General features: G+C 37.1%; 2 protein-coding genes across 2 annotated transcripts in view; both read right to left on the bottom strand.

Moving 5' to 3' along the window:
- The window catches only part of LOC145996163 (cytochrome P450 9e2-like), a 38,565-nt gene extending 28,329 nt beyond the window's left edge, over positions 1 to 10,236 (bottom strand). Inside the window, exon 1 of the mRNA XM_083132514.1 lies at positions 10,134 to 10,236. The gene's annotated coding sequence lies outside the window, so the exon portion shown is untranslated. The remainder of the gene's footprint in view (positions 1 to 10,133) is intronic.
- Positions 10,237 to 17,528: 7,292 nt separating this feature from the next.
- LOC145996364 (serine protease inhibitor dipetalogastin-like) overlaps positions 17,529 to 25,502 on the bottom strand; it is a 30,572-nt gene continuing 22,598 nt past the window's right edge. Inside the window, exons 7-8 of the mRNA XM_083132795.1 lie at positions 20,224 to 20,397; positions 17,529 to 17,797 (exon numbers count right to left, since the gene is read on the bottom strand). Of these exons, the coding sequence (XP_082988921.1) occupies positions 17,727 to 17,797; positions 20,224 to 20,397 (245 nt within the window). The 3' untranslated portion in view covers positions 17,529 to 17,726. The remainder of the gene's footprint in view (positions 17,798 to 20,223; positions 20,398 to 25,502) is intronic.

Raw genomic sequence — 25,502 nt, 5'->3', positions numbered from 1 at the left:
TCGATTTTTGTACCGTCACGGAAAACCCGGGAAATATTTTTGGATTCTTATTTTTCGCTGAGACACGAAGTTTACATGAAACTATAGACCAAATAATATCAAGTGTGTGAGGTTTGTATATAAGTAATGTTTAAATTATATCTCCTATATTGTCACTTTCTATTAAGCCCGTTATCGATTTTTGTACCGTCACGGAAAACCCGGGAGGGAAATATTTTTGGATTCTTATTCTTCGCAGAGACACGAAGTTTATATGAAACTATAGACCAAGTAATATCAAGTGTGTGAGGTTTGTATATAAGTAATGTTTAAATTATATCTCTTATATTGTTACTTTCTATTAAGCCCGTTATCGATTTTTGTACCGTCACGGAAAACCCGGGAAATATTTTTGAATTCTTACTTCTTCGCTGAGACAGGAAGTTTAAAAGAAACTATAGACCAAGTAATTTCAAGTGTGTGAGGTTTGTATATAAGTAATGTTTAAATTATATATCCTATATTGTTACTTTCTATTAAGCCCGTTATCGATTTTTGTACCGTCACGGAAACCCGGGAAATATTTTTGAATTCTTATTCTTCGCTGAGACACGAAGTTTACAAGAAACTATAGACCAAGTAATTTCAAGTGTGTGAGGTATGTATATAAGTAATGCTTAAATTATATATCCCATATTGTTACTTTCTATTAAGCCCGTTATCGATTTTTGTACCGTCACGGAAAACCCGGGAAATATTTTTGAATTCTTATTCTTCGCTGAGACACGAAGTTTACAAGAAACTATAGACCAAGTAATTTCAAGTGTGTGAGGTATGTATATAAGTAATGCTTAAATTATATCTCCCATATTGTTACTTTCTATTAAGCCCGTTATCGATTTTTGTACCGTCACGGAAAACCCGGGAAATATTTTTGAATTCTTACTTCTTCGCTGATACACGAAGTTTACAATAAACTATAGAGAAAGTAATATCAAGTGTGTGAGGTTTGTATATAAGTAATGTTTAAATTATATCTCCTATATTGTTACTTTCTATTAAGCCCGTTATCGATTTTTGTACCGTCACGGAAACCCGGGAAATATTTTTGAATTCTTATTATTCGCTGAGACACGAAGTTTAAAAGAAACTATAGACCTAGTAATTTCAAGTGTGTGAGGTTTGTATATAAGTAATGTTTAAATTATATCTCCTATATTGTTACTTTCTATTAAGCCCGTTATCGATTTTTGTACCGTCACGGAAAACCCGGGAAATATTTTTGAATTCTTATTCTTCGCTGAGACACGAAGTTTACAAGGAACTATAGACCAAGTAATATCAAGTGAGTGAGGTTTGTATGTAAGTAATGTTTAAATTATATCTCCTATTTCGTTAATTTCTATTAAGCCCGTTATCAATGTTTGTACCGTCACGGAAAACCCGGGAAATATTTTTGAATTCTTACTTCAAAACAGGCTTAATAGAAAGTATTTACATAGATGACTTTATATAGATATTCGATATATACAAACCTCACACACTCGATAAAATTTGGTCTAAAATTTCTTGTGAAATTCGTGTCTCAGCGATGAAGTAAGTTTTCAAAAATTATTCCCGGGTTTTACGCAGACTCTACCAAAATTAAAATCGGACTTAATAGAAAGTAATCACATAGAATATTTTATTTACAGAATAATTAGATACAAACCTCACACACTCGTTAATATTTGGTTTAGAATTTCTTGTGAATTTTGTGTCTGAGCGAAGAAGTAAGATCTTAAAATCTTTCCAGGATTCTCGCGACGATACAAAAATAAAAAATGGGCTTAATAGATAGTATTTAAATAGATGACTTTATATTATTATTAGATATATACAAACCTCACACACACGATAATATTTGGTCTACAGTGTCTTGTGTATTTCATGTCGCAGCAAAGAAGTAAGATTGAAAAAATCTCTCCCGGATTTTCCGTGATGGTACAAAAATAAAAAACAGGCCTATTAGAAAGTAATTATATAGATGATTTTGTATAAAAATTACTTAGACACAAAACTTAAACACACTCGATAATATTTGGTCCAAAATTTCTGGTGTATTTCATGTCGCAGCAAAGAATTAAGGATTAGAAAATCTTTCCCGGATTTTTTGTGACGGTACAAAAATAAAAAATGGGCTTAATAGAAAGTATTTACATAGATGATCTTATATAAATATTAGATAGATACAAACCTCACACACTCGATAAAATTTGGTCAACAATTTTTTGTGAAATTCGTGTCTCTGCGAAAAAGTAAGAATTCAAAAATAGTCCCGAGTTTTCCGCGAGGATACAAAAATAAAAAACGGAATTAATAGAAAGGTATCAGATGGGATATTTTTTTTACAGAATACTTAGGTACAAACCTCACACAGTCGATAATATTTGGTTTTGAATTTCTTGTGCATTTCGTGTCTCTGCGAAGAAGTAAGATTTAAAATATCTTTCCCGGATTTCCGTGACGGTACAAAAATAAAAAACGGGCTCAATAGAAAGTATTTACATAGATGACTTTATATAAATATTAGATACACACAAATCTCACACACTCGATAATATTTGGTCTACTGTTTCTTGTGTATTTCATGTCGCAGCAAAGAAGTAAGATTGAAAAAATCTCTCCCGGATTTTCAGTGATGGTACAAAAATCAAAAACAGGCCTATTAGAAAGTAATTATATAGATGACTTTGTATAAAAATTACTTAGACACAAACCTCACACACTCGATAATATTTGGTCCATAGTTTCTTGTGCACTTTGTGTCTCAGCGAAGAAGTAAGATTAATAAAATATTTCCCTGATTTTTCGTGACGGTACAAAAATCAAAAACGGGGTTAATAGAAAGTATTTACATGGATCATCTTATATAAATATTAGATAGATACAAACCTCACACACTCGATAAAATTTGGTCAACAATTTTTTGTAAAATTCGTGTCTCAGCAAAGAAGTAAGAATTCAAAAATTTGTCTCGGGTTTTCCGCGAGGCTACAAACACAAAAAAAGGACTTTATAAAAAGGAATCAGATAGGATATTTTATTTACAGAATACTTAGGTACAAACCTCACACACTCGATAATATTTGGTTTTGAATTTCTTGTGAATTTCGTGTCTCTGCAAAGAAGTAAGATTTAAAATATCTTACCCGGATTTCCGTGACGGTACAAAAAAAACGGGCTTAATAGAAAGAATTTACATAGATGATTTATATAAATATTTGATAGACACAAATCTCACACACTCGTTAATATTTGGTCCAAAGTTTCTGGTGTATTTCATGTAGCAGCAAAGAAGTAAGATTGAAAAAACTCTCCCGGATTTTCAGTGATGGTACAAAAATCAAAAACAGGCCTATTAGAAAGTAATTATATAGATGATTTTGTATAAAAATTACTTAGACACAAACCTCACACACTCGATAATATTTGGTTCAAAGTTTCTAGTGTATTTCATGTCGCAGCAAAGAATTAAGGATTAGAAAATCTTTCCCGGATTTTTTGTGACGGTAAAAAATCAAAAACAGGCTTATTAGAATGTAATTATATAGATAATTTTGTATAAAAATTACTTTGATACAAACCTCACACACTCGATAATATTTGGTCCAAAGTTTCTGGTGTATTTCATGTCGCAGCAAAGAAGTAATATAAATAAAATATTTCCCTGATTTTTCGTGACGGTACAAATATCAAAAACGGGGTTAACAGAAAGTATTTACATAGATGATCTTATATAAATATTAGATAGATACAAACCTCACACACTCGATAAAATTTGGTCAACAATTGTTTGTGAAATTCATCTCTCTGCGAAGAAGTAAGAATTCAAAATTAAGTCCCGGGTTTTCCGCGAGGCTTCAAAAATGAAAAACTGACTTAATAGAAAGGTATCAGATAGGATATTTTTTTTACAGAATACTTAGGTACAAACTCACACACCCGATATTATTTCGTTTTCAATTTCTAGTGAATTTCGTGTCTCTGCGAAGAAGTAAGATTTAAAATATATTTCCCGGATTTCCGTGACGGTACAAAAATAAAAAACGGGCTTAATAGAAAGTATTTACATAGATGACTTTATATAAATATTAGATATATACAAACCTCACACACACGATAATATTTGGTCCATAGTTTCTTGTGAACTTCGTGTCTCAGCGAAGAAGTAAAATTAATAAAATATTTCCCTGATTTTTCGTGAATGTACAAAAATCAAAAACGGGATTAATAGAAAGTATTTACATAGACGATTTTATATAAATATTAGATAGATACAAACCTCACTCACTCTATAAAATTTAGTAAACAATGTTTGGTGAAATTCGTGTCTCAGCGAGGAAAAAAGAATTCAAAAATTATTCCCGGGTTTTCCGCGACGCTACAAAAATCAAAAACAGACTTAATAGAAAGGTATCAGATAGGATATTTTATTTACAGAATATTTAGGTGCAAGCCTCACACACTCGATAATATTTGGTTATGAATTTCTTGTCAATTTCGTGTCTCAGCGAAGAAGTAAGATTTAATATATCTTTCCCGGATTTCCGTGACGGTACAAAAATCAAAAACGGGCTCAATAGAAAGTATTTACATAGTTGACTTTATATAAATATTAAATAGACACAAACCTCACACATTCGATAAAATTTGGTCAATAATTTCTTGTGAAATTCGTGTCTCAGCGAAGAAGTAAGAATTCAAGAATTATTCTCGGGTTTTTCCGCGACGCTACAAAAATTGAAAACGGACTTAATAGAAAGGTATCACATAGATTATTTTATTTACAGAATAATTTGATACAAACCTCAAACACTAGATAATATTTGGTCCATAGTTTCTTGTGAACTTCGTGTCTCATTAAAGAAGGAAGATAAATAAAATATTTCCCTGATTTTACGTGACGGTACAAAAATTAAAAACGGGCTTAATAGAAAGTATTTACATAGATGATTTTATATAAATATTAGATAGATACAAACTTCAGTCACTCGATAAAATTTAGTCAACAATTTTTTGTGAAATTCGTGTCTCAGCGAAGAAGTAAGAATTCAAAAATTATTCCCGGGTTTTCCGTGACGGTACGGAAATCGATAACGTGCTTATTAGAAAGTAACAATATAGGAGATATAATTTAAACATTACTTATACACAAACCTCAGACACTTGAAATTACTTGGTCTATAGTTTCTTGTAAACTTCGTCTCAGCGAAGAAGTAAGAATTCAAAAATATTTTTCGGGTTTTCCGTGACGGTACAAAAATCGATAACGGGCTTATTAGAAAGTAATAATATAGGAGATATAAATTGAATATTACTTATACACAAACCTTACACACTTGAAATTACTTGGTCTATAGTTTCTTGTAAACTTCGTGTCTCAGCGAAGAAGTAAGAATTCAAAAATATTTCCCGGGTTTTCCGTGACGGTACAAAAATCGATAACGGGCTTAATAGAAAGTAACAATATAGGAGATATAATTTAAACATTGCTTATATACAAACCTCACACACTTGAAATTACTAGGTCTATAGTTTCTTTTATACTTCCTGTCTCAGCATAGAAGTAAGAATTCAGAAATATTTCCCGGGTTTTCCGTGACGGTACAAAAATCGATAACGGGCTTAATAGAAAGTAACAATATAGGAGATATAATTTAAACATTACTTATATACAAACCTCACACACTTGATATTACTTGGTCTATAGTTTCATGTAAACTTCGTGTCTCAGCGAAGAATAAGAATCCAAAAATATTTCCCGGGTTTTCCGTGACGGTACAAAAATCGATAACGGGCTTAATAGAAAGTAACAATATAGGAGATATAATTTAAACATTACTTATATACAAACCTCACACACTTGATATTACTTGGTCTATAGTTTCATGTAAACTTCGTGTCTCAGTGAAGAATAAGAATCCAAAAATATTTCCCGGGTTTTCCGTGACGGTACAAAAATCGATAACGGGCTTAATAGAAAGTAACAATATGGGAGATATAATTTAAGCATTACTTATATACATACCTCACACACTTGAAATTACTTGGTCTATAGTTTCTTGTAAACTTCGTCTCAGCGAAGAAGTAAGAATTCAAAAATATTTTTCGGGTTTTCCGTGACGGTACAAAAATCGATAACGGGCTTATTAGAAAGTAATAATATAGGAGATATAAATTGAATATTACTTATACACAAACCTTACACACTTGAAATTACTTGGTCTATAGTTTCTTGTAAACTTCGTGTCTCAGCGAAGAAGTAAGAATTCAAAAATATTTCCCGGGTTTTCCGTGACGGTACAAAAATCGATAACGGGCTTAATAGAAAGTAACAATATAGGAGATATAATTTAAACATTGCTTATATACAAACCTCACACACTTGAAATTACTAGGTCTATAGTTTCTTTTATACTTCCTGTCTCAGCATAGAAGTAAGAATTCAGAAATATTTCCCGGGTTTTCCGTGACGGTACAAAAATCGATAACGGGCTTAATAGAAAGTAACAATATAGGAGATATAATTTAAACATTACTTATATACAAACCTTACACACTTGATATTACTTGGTCAATAGTTTCATGTAAACTTCGTGTCTCAGCGAAGAATAAGAATCCAAAATATTTCCCGGGTTTTCCGTGACGGTACAAAAATCGATAACGAGCTTAATAGAAAGTAACAATATAGGAGATATAATTTAAACATTACTTATATACAAACCTCACACACTTGATATTACTTGGTCTATAGTTTCATGTAAACTTCGTGTCTCAGCGAAGAATAAGAATCCAAAAATATTTCCCGGGTTTTCCGTGACGGTACAAAAATCGATAACGGGCTTAATAGAAAGTAACAATATAGGAGATATAATTTAAACATTACTTATATACAAACCTCACACACTTGATATTACTTGGTCTATAGTTTCATGTAAACTTCGTGTCTCAGTGAAGAATAAGAATCCAAAAATATTTCCCGGGTTTTCCGTGACGGTACAAAAATCGATAACGGGCTTAATAGAAAGTAACAATATGGGAGATATAATTTAAGCATTACTTATATACATACCTCACACACTTGAAATTACTTGGTCTATAGTTTCTTGTAAACTTCGTGTCTCAGCGTAGAAGTAAGAATTCAAAAATATTTCCCGGATTTTCAGTGACGGTACAAAAATCAAAAAGCTGCCTAATAGAAATTAGGGCATTTTTTAAAACGTTAAACAGATATAAACATCTGATATTCGTTAATATTTGGTCCATATTTTTTTGTAAATTTCGTGTCTTTGAGAGGATTGTGAAATTTATAAAATGTTTCCCGGGTTTTTCGTGACTTTGCGAAGACTTGAAAAGGGACTTGATATAAAGTACATGTCTATAAAATTGTATTGATGAATTGGGGAGCTCTAAACTCACCATTGTGATAATATTTTGTCCATTTAATCATATGAATTAGTACATTGATATGAAAAATCCAAAAATTGAAAATTATTTTCGGGTTTTCCGTAACGGTACAAAAATAATGGAGGTGCTTATTGGAAAGTAGTCATTCTAGACATTTTATTCAAACATTACGCAGACAAAAACCTCACGTATTCAATAAAATTTTGTCCAATATTTTTCCGTGAATTGCTGCCTCTAAGAAATAAATACAAATTTCAAAATTTTGAGGGTTTTCTAAGAACGGTATAAAAATCGGATATCCACTTATTGCAAAGTAGTGTTAATAAAGTTTAATTTAAAAGAAATTAGTACAAAAATAGCATAATATTCTTCGAAGCAACTCGAGACGATACAAAAATATATGGTTGCAATGTAAAAGATTTCCCGCCTTTTTTCTGGCTGTTTCTGATGGGTACAAAATTTTTAAATAGTGGTACAAAATGGTACATGAATAGTACAATATTTTGATGTGGAAAACATTGCCGAAACCGATGATGAGGTTGAGACGTTACTCTGTAACCCCAAATTTGATTATTTTTTTTCGACGGTAAATTGAGTGGTACAAAAATTATTTTTAGCATTTTTGAGTAGTACAAAAATAGTACAAAATTTGGCAAATGAGGTTTTGATGGTACAAAAATATGGGGTTACAAAGTAACGGAGCCCGTGTCGCCTCGCTCTGTTGTGCTCGTATGCAAGGTGAATTGTTTCCTTTAGAGTAAAGAGGCTGTTGCTTGTCGCTTCGGTGTGTAATCTGCGTGCCACTTAAAATAAAGTGAATCCTCAGTGATCAATGAAATTTTTCGAACCGAAGCGACACGACAAGCTGCACGTGTCGCTCAGATTCCCAATGGCGTGTATTGTGCCGCCTGAGACTTGATTTCCCATGAGCGGTAAATGCTTATATATAGACTAAATGGGCCTGTGTCGCTTGTTACTTCTGTACGAACCACTGCTGTCGGTTTGGAACCTCACTAAGAGCGTGCTTTTCACCACAACACAATACGCAGATAAACGATCAACATGCTTGTAACAAAATGCAAGTCGTACAAATCCTTTCCGGGTACCAATCCTTTCTCGTTCTGCTTGTATCAACAAGTTTTGTCTCTCTACGTCCTTCGGAAACCTACGAAGTGATACTTGACTCAATAAATTTGTTCCCGATTGAACTGTGCAACCATATGCTACACAGCTGACACGCTATTTCCTTGTAAAAGAATCTCCACTTTGCCGTTTCATATTATCGTCCATAGCACCGTAAGCGTAACCGGATGTTCGAGGGGGACCAGACGAGTGCGCATGCTCCGCAGTAGCTCCACCTTTAACACCGTCTATAGGCGAGGTGTTCAAAACTCAACGTTAAATAGAGCTGATTTCTGTAACAGCTGTGTCTCGGCGCATTGTAGCGATTTTTCTATCGAACGGATTAGCAACACTGGTTCTCGCATTGTGTCGCGCCGATCGCGGCAGAAACTCGTGGGTTTTACTATACTGACTGAATGAGTGATTGTTGTGACTGTGTATTGTTAGACTACAATAACAATGTTTCATCTTACCACCTGCGTACTTGTGTTAACTAATTATTGTATTGCTGTTAACGTATTTTAAAGACGCTACGAACTTATGCACCGACTATGCGTTTTTTAGAATGTAGAAGTAGGCTATACTAAGTATTTCTAAATTACGTGTAAATGTTATCATAAAGTTTTAATATCATAGGTAAGAACCACTGTTCTAAGGTAACTGAAAAGCAATAATTTAGTTTACTAACTGGTAACATATACAAATTTGCATACCCAATAAACCTACCCCCGAAAGGAAATCTCAAACACGCCACTGAGCATCCACACCAAAGCAAAAAGCTTAATTCGTACGCTGGTTCCAATTACCTGTGAAGCAAGTTAACGAAAACAAGGGTCTGTGCAAGTAGTGACGCGAGACGACTCTACCCATGAACACGTGAGAGGGAACGGGACTGCTTGGAGGGGGAAGCGACTGCAGTTAACAGCTTTCGCAGCAGCGTGTACTGCTTCGCTCTGCCCACTCGATTTCCCTCCTTCTCTGTCGTTATGCGCTGCTTTCCTCCAGAGATAAGCGGGACAGAGTATAGACCACCGCGACTCTCTCTCTCTCTCTCTCACACACACACACACACACACACACACACACACACACACACACACACACACACACACCATCACAAACACACAGCATATCCCTCAAAAGCCAAAATTCACAACCAGCAAGGGAGATATTGCAACCAGAGAGGGGGAATCCCCCTCATCCCCCCTTCAAATACCCCCTAGTTCGAGACCCTTACAAAATTATCACAAAACGTCAATTTCACAAGTGTTTTTAATACGTTCTACAAATTTTTAACGCGTGAGAAATTAATTGAATACAATTATAATGAACGTATTACTATTATTGAGAAAGTCCAAGGCCTACGCGACATGACGTCATTGTTTACTACCCTTCCTACATTACTCCGATAGAACAGAATACCACTACAACTGCGTCACTTATTGCTTTTGTCAACATTAGTACAAAAAATATCTTGCACGTTATACAAACAGGCACACAACTTTACACAACATTCTATGTAAATGAAATACATTTATTCGCGTGTCGTAAAGGTATCATAAAAATACAACAAAATAACTCACCAGTTACAACACGCTAAGACGACGTTTATGCAGTTGAGGTCCAAAGCTGCTTTCTAGCCAGCGACCTTGAGGGATCTAATGATGGGCGGTGAGAATGTGTTACGTCATCCGATTCAATGATTGCAAGCACGAGCAGCCAGCCTTTCTGTAGTCAAGGCATCAGTAGTGCTGAATTGTAAACGCACGCGTCTACGGTTTTTTCACGTGGTTGTGCAATCACTCCTCACCTAATCGGACAGTCAGAATGACTCGGTCTCAAGTGTTTAAAGGCAAGGGAATTATTTGTTTGTTTCATTGGTTGTACCTGGTCCTCTCGCATGGATGTTGTTTTTGAGTTGCAGGTGTAAGCCCACCATATGTACAGATAGGCTAATCGAGACTGGGCCTACAGTTTAAAGTGGGATTCGAACCACTGTGTGCAGTGGCGGCGATTGGGTTCCCAAACGGGGGGTGAGGTGTGAAATCTGGGGGGCAAGGACAGTATATTGATTTGATTTGGTGTTTTAAGTCCACTTTGTGTACAGTAAGGCTAATCGGGACTGAACCTACAGTAGGATCCGAGTCGCTATGTGCCTCCGCCGTGTATCGACCCCAGGACCCCTTGATTAGAAAGCAACAACGCTACCACTGCGCCATCGGGGAGGCCCCCTTTGTAGATAAGGTATAGCATATAGCGCGGGGGCAAAAGTGACGAAAAGTGGGAGCAATTGTCCCCTCCCCCCTAATCGCCGCCACTGACTGTCTGCCTCCACCGGGTATCAAACCGGGGACACCTTGAATATAAGGCGACGGTTACACCACTACGCTATCGGGGAGGCCTCCGTTCGCTCGTCTTCCGCTCCTGTACTATGAAGCAGGCACGTATCCAGGAATTCCTTTCGGGGGGGGGCTCAACACCATTTTTTAAGGGATATAGTAAGAACCTCACAATTGTATATTTTAGACCAGTGGTGGCAATTGGGTTCCAAATTAGGGGGGGGCGGAGGGCGGTGCAAGGAAAGTTTACTTTCTCTTTCTCTTGGTAGACAAGGCTTAACATTAAGAGGCCATAATGTTGAGGGGAAAAAATGGGGAGGAACTATCCCTTAAATCGTCGCCACTGTAAGGCAGTCATTTTAATCAGAACGTGAAATCGGAACATTTTGTACCACTCGACTCCTCTGATTCCATGCATTAACATTGTGTGCCGGAACCAACTCAGTATGTGTGTTTGTTCATTTCTTCTCATCAGGCATAAAAACATTTATGGTGTCTTTGCGTGTTTTTACGAAGCTGTTACACATGCACGGGATGGACAATCCACTCGACAACGCGAGATTCAAATTGTGGTCTGCGAACTGGACGCAGACAGCTCTCGAATATTTCTCTCTGATTCGAGCCTGAATACCACTAACGTGTCTTGTCCTTCCATGTTTGCAGCTCTTCTAAAAGCCGAAACCCACCAAATTGTTCAGATTCAGGCCTTAGCACTCACAAGTGTTCGAAAATGCCTGTCACAGCTTCAGCTGTCTTGTCATATATCGGCACGAAACAAAGTAAGTCTTCTCGAATACAGCTAAATCACGAAAAATTAATGCTCAATGAAAACCCTCCCGTTCCCAACACATCTAATGTTTCTCTCCCAGTATGATCAAATGCTTATTCATTTATCTGTGACGTGCCCAAGGGAGGGTTGGTGAGGTCATAACCCCATTTGACCCAGTATTCCTTTTTTAAAAAAAGAGAAGAACGTCAAAGACAGGAAAAAAATGGCAAAATCAGGACTGACCACCAAAAATAGCCTTCCAAAAATCCTGGGCACGCCACTCTTTATCATTCCGTATTGGAGATTGAAGTAAGATGCGTTATTCCTGCAGGTTTGAATATGATCCTTTAGGGTGCTGTCGTCTGCCTGCCTTCACACCTAACCTTAACAAGGCCCTAATTTTCCATCCTTGTGACTTGGATTTTCAAGACTTAGGAAGGTTTCAGACCGAAGGACACGCGATACATGTCGATTGGAATGGGCCAATCAACAGCAACGTTTCACACCGTAGCGACACAAAAGACCGCACAAACCTAATTTTGACTTGTGAAATCCTCAGGCGACACGGTGTGTAATCTCCCTTAGTAGGCCACTGTCATTGTCATGTCGATGTATATAGTAGCTCTTGTTGACCACAGAAGAAAAAATTTCTCCTCAACCGGTGGGAATGCTCCTCAGTTTTCTTCCCTCTCCTATATTTTCTGTGCTGTTCACTATGCAGGCAACACCTTACGATTTGATATACACAGGACATGTACTATGTAGACATTTTAACGAGAAATCGGTTGAAGTCAAGGATGGCTAGGTGGCTCAGTTTGTAGAGCCCTGATTCGGGTTCTGGTAGAGCCTGCAATTTCCGCCTAAAATGTCTACATATGCAACATCTTCTTGCTTTCTCTTCTCGACATTCATAAAAAATTCGGCTGTCTCTTAATGGTAGTTAAGTGTTTGAATGTGTTTCGAACCCAGTAAGCTTAAACAAAGTTTTTTTTTTTATATACTATGAAATTCTCGGACTGCATATACGAAATTTAGTTCTGGCAAAACTAAATCATCACTCAAAACTTTGATTTTCAGTGATCTATGCAGCTTATTTCTGTTTTAATAAACCACCCCAATATCCGGTACTGCTGAAATATTCAAGAGAGAGAGAGAGAGAGAGAGAGAGAGAGAGAGAGAGAGAGAGAGAGAGAGAGAGAGAGAGAGAGAGAGAGAGAGAGAGAGAGAGAGAGAGGCAGGCCTTGATCTCTTCTGCCCTCGACCCGAACTAGCACTACACTGAGGCCCCGGAAGTTCTGCTGTTGTCAATGTCTTAATTTTCGAATCACTATATAAAGCAACCAGAGGACGCTGACTGATCACTAATCGACTGTATGAATTGTCACACTTACCTCTGAAATCTCATTAACCGATTCTTTGTACAGATCAACCGAAAAATTGAATCCGCGTATTTATATCCTCATTATATTCTAGAACGTTCCGCAGATAAAACGATTCGTTAATATTGCCAGTAGTTGACTACTTCTCTCATTCAAGAACGTACCCACCTTCCAGAGATTAGAAATTACTACGTGTGGCGCTACCTTTGCTGTGCAGCTTCCAAATGCTGATAAGTCTCTACATAGTGCTCAAGTGCGCTGCGACAACACCGAAAGCGCAAGAAAAGCTTACGTGCAATATTATCAACAACAGGGTTATAGAACATTCTCCGTCTTGTCTCGATAATTGTCTATCTCCTTAAATCATCGTCACATTATTCCAAAAGCCAAAAACCTAATTTTATCTAGTGTGAAATAAAAAAAAATCCTTGGGGGGGGGGGGGCTTGATCCACCTCAACCCACCTTGGATACGTGCTATTGAAAATAACAGGGTTATAGAACATTCTCCGTCTTGTCTCGATAATTATTTCTCCCAAATTATCATCACATTATTCATGAAGTCAAAAACCTAATTTTATCTAGTGTAAACAGAAAAATTTCCTGAAGGGGGGCTCGAGTCCCCTGATTCCCACCTTGGATACGTGCTATTAACAATAATAGGGGTATAAAACATTCTCCGTCTTGCCTCGATAATTATTTCTCTCCTTAAATTATTGTCACATTATTTTATTTCACACCACAATAAACAAAAAAACTCATTTTATCTAGTGTAAACCTAAAACTTTCGGGGGGGGCTCGAGCCCCCTAAGCCCCCCCTCTGGATACGTGCCTGCTATGAAGCCCAGAGAGATGAAACTTCGTGGATCAGTGATGTTGTTGGAGAATTATCTCTAAAAACTAACCACGATATATCTTTTTATATATTCTTGTATTCGCATATAACAGAACTTTTCTCTTGCTCATTTTGCTATGCATTTGTTTCTATATAACCAATTGCTTATTTTGTGTATATCCAGTGCTTTAAGAAACCTGCACTCCCATTGGTCAGTTCATACCGGGTGTGGTGCCTAGTTGCCGCCATCTTTGCGCGGTAGCTTACTTTCGCCAGTGTTCGTGCAGAAGTCACTCCGGCACCAGCCGAAAGTCACCGCGTTGCGGTTATTCATCAAAAACGTAAGCCTAACGTGGCTACGTTTCATTCGGCATATCAGTGAAGTGCAGTGATATTTAGTTCAGTATCACAGGAACATTACAGTGCTGATATCATTCAGTGAAGAACTAGTGACGTGCTATTGTAAAACCGGCTTCCAACTTCCTATACACAGTTTACTGAGGTAGGAGTGCAGGACAGTGTAATTACGTGTTATGTGTACATATTTATTATTAATATAACGTTATAGTTCTAGTAAGTGCCTTCATTTTCTTTACACCATAAGAAGATCGCGGTGAACTCAGTTCTATAGTGATACAATCCATTCCAGGGAAACAATCAGGGTCATACTGAGCAGCAAACGCAAACAGATGTTATTGTTTTGTTTTTTACGTTTCTATTAGTGTCTTTGGGGAGTATTTTAACCGCTATTCTAACTCTTAGGGGCATAGGAGGAGACCATTTATCAAGCTAGCCAAATGTCAAGCTCTATTCCACTGGACTGCTTCTTGCAGCCTCACAATGATCTGTCGTCTGAACTCACAGTGAGTCTATTCCTTCGTGGCGCTTGTGTTGTATTCTGTCCTTATCATCATTCATAATCGTCACGATTACTCCCAAGTGGCAGAAAAACGACTCTAAATATATCAATTTTCCTTTATTAGCTAAAAACATAAACTAAACGTAACGTTTCAACCTTCTAGCAAAGTCTTCTTCAGACTCTGCACCAAGTACAAATGTAACAAGGTACAAAACAGGACGATATACAGGGTGGACCATATTGATGGGACACATTTCAAATGCATATGTGGAGCATGTAGGAAGCAACATTTATTATCAAATATATGGAAAACACTGCCTAAGGACGGGAGTTTTGCACTGTGTTCAGTGTTTGAAGATTACATCCCTGAGATGGACACCACCTTGACGAGAACATGCTTTGGCTCTAACAGTCATGTTCAACATAGATTTGCGCAAGGTTTTTTCTGGGATGTCCGCTATCTCCCTTCAGATTTTGTCCTTCAGTTCATTTATGGTAGTGACCCTTGTGGTGTACACCTTGTCCTTTAGGTAACCCCACAGGAAGTAGTCCGGTGAAGTTAGATCCGGGGATCTGGATGGCCAATGGACATCGCCAAATCTCGAGATGAGCCGGCCCTGGAAGTGTCGTGGAAGAGTGTATGACTAGTGGCACTATCATGCTGCAGCCACATGTCCCTTAGGCCAAGCCGTCTCATTTCGGGTATGAAGAATGTTTTCTTAGGCACTTAATCTGCTGTCTTTCACGGCACTTCACATCCATGTTTTCACGCTACAAATTTCAAAATTTGAATTTTGTGAAGCCTTTCCAGAAATCTCAGGGAGGGAAGTGCCATTTGGGGGGGGGGGGGGGCTAAATGACAAGGTGTACACCAAAAGGCCCACTACCCAAAACCCTGCGCAAAACTATGCTGAACATGACTGTTAGAGCCAAAGCATGTTCTCGTCAAGGTGGTGTCCATCTCAGGGATGTAATCTTCAAACACTGAACACAGTGCAAAACTCCCGTCCTTTGGTAGTGTTTTCCATATATTTGGTAATAAATGTTGCTTCCTACATGCTCCACATATGCATTTGAAATGTGTCCCATCAATATGGCCCATTCTGTATATACACAAAAATTACTTCCCTCCAGAAATAGCCTTTCAGGTGAAAGTACAGTTGACAAGGGAAAGCCACCTGCTAGAATGTTCCAGAACAATTTTCTAATAGTCTGTAGGGGAGTCATTTTTGTGTGTATATATATATTCTTCCTGTTTTGTACCTTGTTACATTGGTACTTGGTGCAGAGTCTGAAGAAGACCTTGCTAGAAGGTTGAAACGTTACAGTTTATGTTTTTAATAAAATAAATTTCTGCCTTGGTCAACATATTGAGTTTTTCATATCATGGAAACAAGGCTTAATGGTGTTATCAATTTTCCATTATGCATACACATAGTGCAAATGCATATCCCGTAAGAACATCAATGTTCAATGAACTTGACACAAATATTAAAAATAGTGTTTTATTCCTTTCTATTTCTACACGAGCACAAATTTCAGTTACCTAACTGGCTTTTATTAACAATATCAGTACAAGGAAATACGTTTAGTAAACTGATACGTCCAATGGCGGCGAGTGGGTTCTAGTGGGGTGGCAAGGACAGTTTACTTTCCCTCCTAGATAAGATTTAGCATAGTGTGGGGGGAAAAGTGGGGGAGGGGGGCATTATGCCCCTCTCGCCACAACTCAACACGCCTTAAAAATGTTCCATACGAAACCTGGAACAGTTGACATATTTCACTATACCTTGTACGTACATTTACCTGTTTATTGGAGATGGCTTAGTTTCAAGTTTCTGCGACATGTTTTATTTATATACAGGGTGTCCCCAAAAAGTGTAACCCGCTCGATCCCTCCGCTGAAAGCATCATCGCGTACCTTCTGCGTGGCGACAGCATTCATTCGCGTCTGATTTACAACACCACGTGGTGACGCACGTGTCAAGAAGTCACTTCCAACATGGGGATTTACTTTCATGTCAGATCTTCCTGAATCACTGGTTTTCATCTCCCGAAATTTTTGCGAACCCCTTTAACTCTTGTATGTCTTGACTTTCCGTTGGATAAAGGGATGAAGTAATAATTCGCACCTGATCACACACGTAGTAAAAACGTCACCTAATTCCTGGAGGAACTGTACAGCATAACCCAAAAAGTGGAATTAATTTGTGTTGGAGTCACATATATATCTCCCAACGCAGTGATGACGTCACAGGCGATAGAAATATCAATACATCCATAAACCCCACGTAGACATGGGCGTCGGGAGGTGATGGGAGTCGAACAGGTCCTTCGACCCCTCTGGAAATTGGCATCCTTTATTTCTATTTACCAAAAAGCAGAAAGCTTGTTATTTTTACAGTTAATAATAAAAATAATGTTCAGTCACTTGGTTATTGGAATACAATGTCTAAGAAAAAACTGTCAAATCGAAAAAATGTGTACAGGAATCAGGTTATGTTTTAATTCAAAGAATAATTGGTTCCACAGTTTTGAAATTCAAATTCAAATTTTATGTGTAAAAGTAAAAAGAATAAACCAGCTAATCATTTCAGTACACTTGCTGTATGAAATGTAAAAAAATAATGAAAAACCGTTGTGGATCACGTGGGAGTCCCCCCAAGGATATAATAATAGTAATAACAATAATAATAATAAATTTGAAATAACATTGCATTATTTATTTAGTTTATAATAGTTATTATTGTATAATAACAATCATAACCATTACAATACTTATTCTTATTATTTGTACTATTCAAGTTTTATCATTGGCCTCACCGGCCCCACTGTGGCGACACCACTGCAAACACTATCACTGTGGTACGTTATGTCAAACAGTAGGCTGCCACCACGTCAATCGTGGAGATCATACAGTCCTTACTGCAGGTAAACGCAATTTGTCCCATGTGGTAATCCTCTGAAAGTTAAACTTTGGTATTAACATTCTTAGCATCAAGAACGTTTCCTAAAGTTGTCCATATCTTCTTCTGTCTTGCATTGTCCATCGTGAAGATAGTACACATCTTTAATAAGAAACACAATATTACATTATTAAGAAATTGCAGAATATAAATTGCCTATATTTTGCATATAAGTCCAATGATCATACCATTAGGTGTTTTGATTTAAAAGCCTTACTTTGAAAACACTTTAATGTTTCTGTTGAAGAACACGTTTATTGTATGTGTTTATTTAATACCAACATCTTCTTCTTCTTCTTTTCCATCATCCACTTCCTGTACACTTTTCGGTCCAAGGCTAATTTTCCCTTTCTTCTTTCCTATATTTTCCACATACTCTTCCCATTTCTCTCTTGGTCGTCCTCTTCCCCTCTTGCCTTCTGGTCTGGCCTTAAACACCTATCTAGGATTCGATCCTCCTCTATTCTCCTAATATGTCCAAACCAGTAGCGTACTTAGGATTTCATCAAGGGGGGGTGTTATTTCTAAAACTTTTTTTTCCAAATTCACATTACCATTGCTTTATTATACTTTAATTAAATAATAATAATCACAATTAATTAATAATACTTATAATTAAATAATTAGCGGAATTAATACTAATACTACTAATAATACAACTACTACTACTATTAAGTAGTAGAGATCTACATAAATATAGTATTTATGAAAACAATAGAACGAAATTACTTTCTAGTCATTCGATTTTTATCAAATCCTCGGAGCATTTTTTTGTTTCTTTGTTACGAAATAATTGTCTGGTCAACGAGGTGAGACATTTCAAGGGTGAATAAGATCCATAAATACAAAAAAAATATATTAAAATAAATTGAAATAATCAAAGTATGGAACTCATCCAAGGAGCTGCGGTGATCTGCTCGGTAGAGCGTCTGACAAGTGACAATCACGCCAGAGATCCGGATTCGATTCCCGAAATAGGTTGGAATTTTTCCGGCTTTTTCCCCGCATGAATGTCCCCGATAATTCACATCTGGATTATCTCGCTGTTCTTACCAACAAAACATTTTACAATAGCTAAGCTTATTGTCGTTTGAATAATTGTCTAGTCAAAAAGGTGAGACATTTTAAAGAGACATTCAAACGAGCTGTGGTAAACAATATAATGGGAAGGCGAATTGGTGACTGTATTCTTGTCCGCCTAGCATTTGTCTATACATTAGCCTCTTACAACGTACCAATAACTTTATTTAGTTAATTCTCATTGTTCACACACACACACAAAAATACAAGTTCGTTGAACACTGGCGTACGTAGAGGGATGGCCGATGGTGTTCCAGCCCCTACCAAAAGTTTGAGAAAATCTGAATTTTCAAATAAAAATCCGTTAAGAACTTTAAAAACAAAAATATGTAAATGCGAAACCTCTTTTAAAGTGAATCCCGATTACCATTTTTGTCTTTGAATACAATTTTAATAGCTGAAAAGCTACAAAAATACGAAATATTTTATTATGCATCCTGCCCTCCAAAACGAAGCCATGTGCTATCCACATTTACTATTCCAGCCCCTCCCGAAAAAAAAATCCTGCGTACGCCAGTGCTTAGACATTGTTGCAACTGAGATACAAAACAACTTTTTTTCTCTTTTAAATCATAGTTACCCTAACCTAACCTCATAAACTCGTGTTTATTTTCAAGGCATCACTAAAAGACGAGTGTGTTTGGAATGCTGTGCTTTTCTCCATGCTGCATGGAAATAATAATTCAAATTATTATTATTATTATTATTATTAGTAGTAGTAGTAGTAGAAGTAGTAATAGTAATATTATTGTCCCAGATCTTTGACTGTGAAAAATTGGTCATTTCATTTTTTTCCACAGCATTTTTCATAATATTTCACAAGCTCAAGGGGGGGTTAAACCCCGTAAACCCCCCCTTGCGTACGCCACTGGTCCAAACCATTGCAGTGCCTTTCTCTCTATTGTTTCAAATAGTGGTTTTTGCTGTAGCTGGTCTCTAATGGTGGTATTTCTAATCCTATCTCTTCTAGTCTTTCATACTACTTTTCGATAATGACACAAAACAGTTGTAATCTCTTAGCTTAAATTGCCACATTATTTTGAAACATAATTACGTTATACAGCAGCAGCTTCAATTAATTCAACTCTCTTTAAAACAAACAGCCACGCACCCGGTGGAGGCACATAGTGGCTCGGATCCCACTTTAAACTGTAGGTCCAGTCCCGATTAGCCTTCCTGTGCATAAAGTGGGCTTAAAAATAAACTCAACAAACAAAAAGCCACGTTTATGTATTCAGAAACAAGGTTTTGGCGTAAATCAATGGGGACGGCCCAGTTCGGCGCCCCTCTGAGGGCCCCCCTGAAGCCGGCCCTGGGATATTCCTGCGCAGGGTTACCAACTAAAATTTGCAGATACAATATGCGCCTGGTATAATTAAAACAACATACAAATAGAATATGTTTCATGTGCGACCCATTCATTAATCCTAAGAGAAAATTCAACCTACCTCTGTTGTAATTTGAAGAACACTGCAGTTCTCTGAAGTTCTTGTACGTTTGCCCATCCGATCCGCAAACTGGCATGGCCTCGTTGCTGGCATTGCATGAGTCATGTGGTACGTGTTGGCACACATCCCCACTATACTCTGTTGCACATGGTCCAGCATGGACAATAACGATATCTAAAGAAACGTGAATATAAGTGAGATACTTCATGCCATTCTGAAATTTTGCACTTAAACAAATATTGAATACTTTCCTTACTTATATAATCAGGTATTGAATTAATGCATATTTTGAGTTTAGATGTTTTGCATTTTGAAAATGCAAAGGACACGATTTCTTTCGATTATAACTTTTCTGTGCTTACAAATGTTTTGAATAATAGATTCTTTCTGCATGTCTCAGGTTCAAATGTGAGATGGGATTTTAAGGTGCAGCACTTTTACAAAAATATAGCTGTTTTCACACCGATCGTTTGAGATATGTATTTTAGAACATCAAATCAAATAAACTGAACACACTTTGTTGCATCTTTTCGTGATATTAACACATTTATCACTTTTTTACCCCCTCCTTAATGCTTCAGCACCATTTCCCTTCCTTTTCTTTCATGTTTTGATAAACAATTGGAAAAAGAAATAAATTGTTTTCACCCTTCTTGAGCAGCTACATAAAATCTTATACTCTCATTTTGTAGAGCAGAACGAGAACTATTAAATGGTATTGCAGCTCCAATAGTTCCCAAGATAATACAGGATTTGGGACGTTGAGGGACGAGGTCCTCCAACCTCCTCTCGCCTCTCTCACAACCTCACCTTCTCTCTCAGTTTTTTTTTTCTTCGTTGTTTGCATATCGAGGTTTTGTTTTTTTCTGAGAGCGGTTTCGTCCCAATTATGGATTATGGAAATCAGAAAGAGGTTATTCATTATGCAGGTAAAGAGATTTACAGCTTGGTAAATAGGTGAGGACAGGGAAAGGTGAGTGGGTTCTATACCTTGATACCTATGTTATAAACCAAGGTGTAGGTACTAATTAGTTATGACTCAGAAAGAGAATATATGAATGAAAAGAAAATAAGCAGTAAGGTAAGATGTTCAAAATGTAATAAGTATTTACTAAATTAGTCCTTAGACTAAGTGTTAGGTCTTCTAAATTTATTTGACTGTGTAATCTTATATTAGATACACTTTAATAGAGAAAATATTATAATATAATAATATGATAGATTATGTAAAATACAAGATATAAATATATACAAGAAAATAACAGTGTACAGGTAAATAGATAATATATATGCATTACAGGTCCTTGGACCTAAAGCTTCCCGAAAACAAGGGAATTACCCAAGGAAGGACTTTCCCGAAGTATGGGAAGTTCCAGTCTTGTAGTCATCCTGGCTTCTGGTGGCTTCTTGGCTTCTGGTAACTTCCTTCTAACCTGGGTGGCACACAGGGAGCCCTAAGGCACCATTGGCATTGGAGCTATGGATGGATCATTCGGCTGTGGATTCAATCTGGCTTCTTAGTGTAACCTTAACTCTTGAGGGTTCCATAATTTCTTCTTCATTTTCAATCTACTCCCTACTCTTCAAGGCAGTGGAAGATGTTTGGAAGTCGGACTTCTTGAATAGATGATATGATAAAATTCCTTATCCTTTCACCTTCGGCTTCCCTGAGGGAATTTCCAAGGGAAGAATAGTTCCCAACAAGGGAGTTCTAAGTTCTTAAGTTGTCTTTGTCCATGACATTCATTCAAACTTCTTCCGTTCTAATACAGCACTTGAATCCCTCGAAGTTTTATCCGGTTAAATCTTCAAAAGGGTCTAGAGCCAAGTTGGCAATTCCACACTCACACGAGCCTCAATCTAAGAGCACTTTCCATACAGTTCTTCCAATTCAGACTTATCACTTAAGATCACTTAGTTCCGTTATTGTCTCTGGGCCAAATAGTCCGGCACCCACCGATTTCACTTTGATCTACTTGACGTAATATAAAATTTCCGTCTGTTTATGCGAGAGGGACCTTCATAAAATCTGGTCTAACACTGTTCAGGGGATTCTGTCCTGAGTGATCTCCTTGTCATTGATCTTGTATTGATTGTTCTCACATATGTAGGAACAGACGAAACTTCATTTTGTTGCGACGAGGATCTGACACTATAATTAAGTTCTTCCATATATGAAATTTCAGCAGATAGTTTATTTAGAATATTAAACTTAATTTGGCTGTCAAAAATTGTCTCCTTATTGAACTGGCCTAGGTTACGTCTAAGTTCACTCACATATCTTGAGGCGTGTTCCTTACACTTTAGCACCTTATGTTCGGGTGTGTCCAATTCGCCACAGTTATCACAGGTGTCGCTATTTCTCAGGTTGAATCTCCTGAGATACATTTTAAAGGGCCCATGCCCTGTTATAAAGTGTGTGAGACCTTTGGATGGTTTAAAGTATACCCACTTGTTCCTCTTACCAATGGTCGTTATGAAATTCCTAGTACGTATTGAAGCATCTTGACTCCATTCGTGCTCCCACTTATTTGCGAAGAAGGCTTTAACCTCTTGCTTCCTCATAATATTAATATGATGGTTCGCAAGGAAGTTCTGTCCCGTTCCTTTGGTAATCCAATACTTGGTAGCTGCCTGCTGTACCTCAATGTCCAGGGGAAGGACCCCAGCAATCGCAATAAGTGAGAGAGTTGGAGTGGTTTTAAAACCTCCCAAGATCCGAAGAAGGACGTTGCGCTGCGCTGATCTAAGTTTGGACTTCACCCGTTCTTCAAAAGCTATATTAGCCCAGGTGTTGACAGCGTATGTTATAATTGAGAGAAAAATCGCTTTATAATAAATCAATGTGATATCAAAAGGAACCTTGAAGACTGTATTCCCCATGCTCAACGTTCGATGTAACTCCGTCTTTGCTTTTTCTATAACATAGTCAACGTGCGATCTAAATCTTAAACCGGAGTCAATATATACTCCTAGGTATTTAAGGGACTTAACATTCCGAATTGGTCTACCATTAAGTTTTACACTAGGAGATCTCATAAGCTTCCCCTTTAGTAATACTGAGAGAGTTTTATGAGTTGCAATGGTAAGTTTTGCCTTGCAACACCAAGCATCTAACTGTGTTAAAAGATTCAGAGCCTTTAGTTCCAGTTCTCTTCTATTGTTGGCGCCTACCATGATCATCAGATCATCTGCGTAAGCAATTACTCCAATGGACAAGGGATTCTCATTCAGTTCTTCCAGCAGCGGTTCTAAGGTGATGTTCCATAACTTGGGGCCTAATACGGAGCCCTGGGGACATCCTTTATTGACTTCACGATGGACACTCTGATCCTGCCAAACGTAGTTGACCCCTCTGTTATTTAGATAATCACTGATCACGTTATAAAGAGCTGTTGGGAGATCAAGTTCCCTCAATGTAGCGAGTGTAAAGGGCCACCATATGTTGTCAAAAGCTCCTTTTATATCAGCAGCTATTCCAAGTACGTACTTGTACGTGGATTCATGGACTGTTCTCTTAACATGGTTAATAGCATCCTCCGTTGACAGTCCTCTGCTAAATCCATATTGCCTTTGTGGTGTGCCTCTGAGGAGCTCTCTTTCCTCTATCCTTTTAAGCAGTAGTTTTTCTAGGATCTTCCCAAAAGTGTCCAGCAGGCATATTGGTCTATAAGATTTGACGTCAGTTCGATCTTTATTTTTATTCTTCAGTATTAGGGTTAGATTGGCTTCTTTCCAGCATTCTGGAAAGACACCCTTTATTAAACATAGGTTGTAGATCTGTTGAAGATGATACGATATCTCATTCTTAGAAATCTTAACCAATTCATTCGGGACTGCATCCGGCCCAGACGCTTTCTTCGGCTTTAATTTATCTATAACAGAAGCCACCTCCTCAAACGTAAAGGGTAACAAAAGAGTCTTTGATGTATATATTTGATTTCTTCTTCTGCTTCTTATTTCAGCTTGTATATCATTATCATCTTGGGGATAATCCAATGGAAGAAGATGTTCCATGAGGTAACTCACCGTTTCCTCCCAATCTTTAGTATACTTACCATTTTCTTTCTTAATTGTTGTGAGTATTATTGATTGCTTTAACTTGCCAGTCCCCATCCTATAAGGAAAACTCCACGGATCTCGACCCAATTCTCTTTTAACAAAGTTCGCCCAGGATTTCTGCTTATGTTGTTTTAGCAAGTTATTATACCTCCACTTGGAGTCCCTATATTTCTCTAGGAAAAACTGCTTATCTCGAAATGTCTTCGCCTGTTGATATGATTTCCTTAGTTTTCTGGTTGTTTGTCTTCTTTTTAACAAGTAATCAGGCCACATGCTAGTGTTTTTGCGGTTTCCAATCTTAATTTTTGCTACTTCCATTTTTAAAATGGAATCCATTACTTTATAGAGTTCTTTGATTCCTTCTTCCAAGTTCGTTAATTCCTTCCGGGGCAATTCTGAACTTATGTGTCTTCTTATATTTGCCCAGTCTGTCTTCATCCAGTTTACTCTATGGTATTGTGTGTTCCGCTTTTTACGACCTTTATTTTGTATTGTTATTCTAATGAGATTATGATCGCTTACAGTCTCATTATCAAAAATCTTCCAGTCTATATTATTTACTGCTCCTTTTCGATTTGTTATACTGATATCAATATTAGATTCTGCACCCTGTCTATTCTTAAACGTAGGTATGTTTGATTCTCTGTTTAATATTATTAAGTCTTTTAATGCGATACTGTCCTCCATTAGTCGACCCTTATCATCAGTTGTCTTACTGTGCCATAATTTTGATTTGGCATTACTCAGATACTCATAGCAATTGACAGTAATGCCAAATCAAAATTACAGATACTCATAGCAATTGACAGTAATGCCAAATCAAAATTATGGCATTACTGTTAATTGCTATGAGTATCTGATTTGTTGAGTAGCAATCAATTATTTGTTCCATGACGTTAAGGAACGGGATAATTGGATCTTTGTATTGACAGTATATACTGAGGAAAATCCAAACCGAACTCCCAGTGTCTATTTCAGCCACTTGGCAATGTGTTGACGACAGGTTTTTATTCCAATGCACTCTGTAATTATTATTAAGTACAATTATCGCTACTTGCGGTTCATTTCCATGAATTAAGATTTTAGCTGTCGTTGGGAATCCAACTATTGCATCTTTGACCTGATAAGGTTCTTGAATGAGTATAAGATCGGTATTTGTCTGTTCACTAATATGTCTAAGTTCTTCGGTAGCCATCCGAGACCTGCCAGCATTTAAC

This window comes from Lepisma saccharinum, chromosome 12, assembly GCF_977018435.1.
Source record: "Lepisma saccharinum chromosome 12, izLepSacc3.1, whole genome shotgun sequence".
NCBI lineage: Eukaryota > Metazoa > Arthropoda > Insecta > Zygentoma > Lepismatidae > Lepisma > Lepisma saccharinum.
The sequence above is the reverse complement of the archived record's forward strand: the minus strand, read 5'-3'. Positions and strand labels throughout refer to the sequence as shown.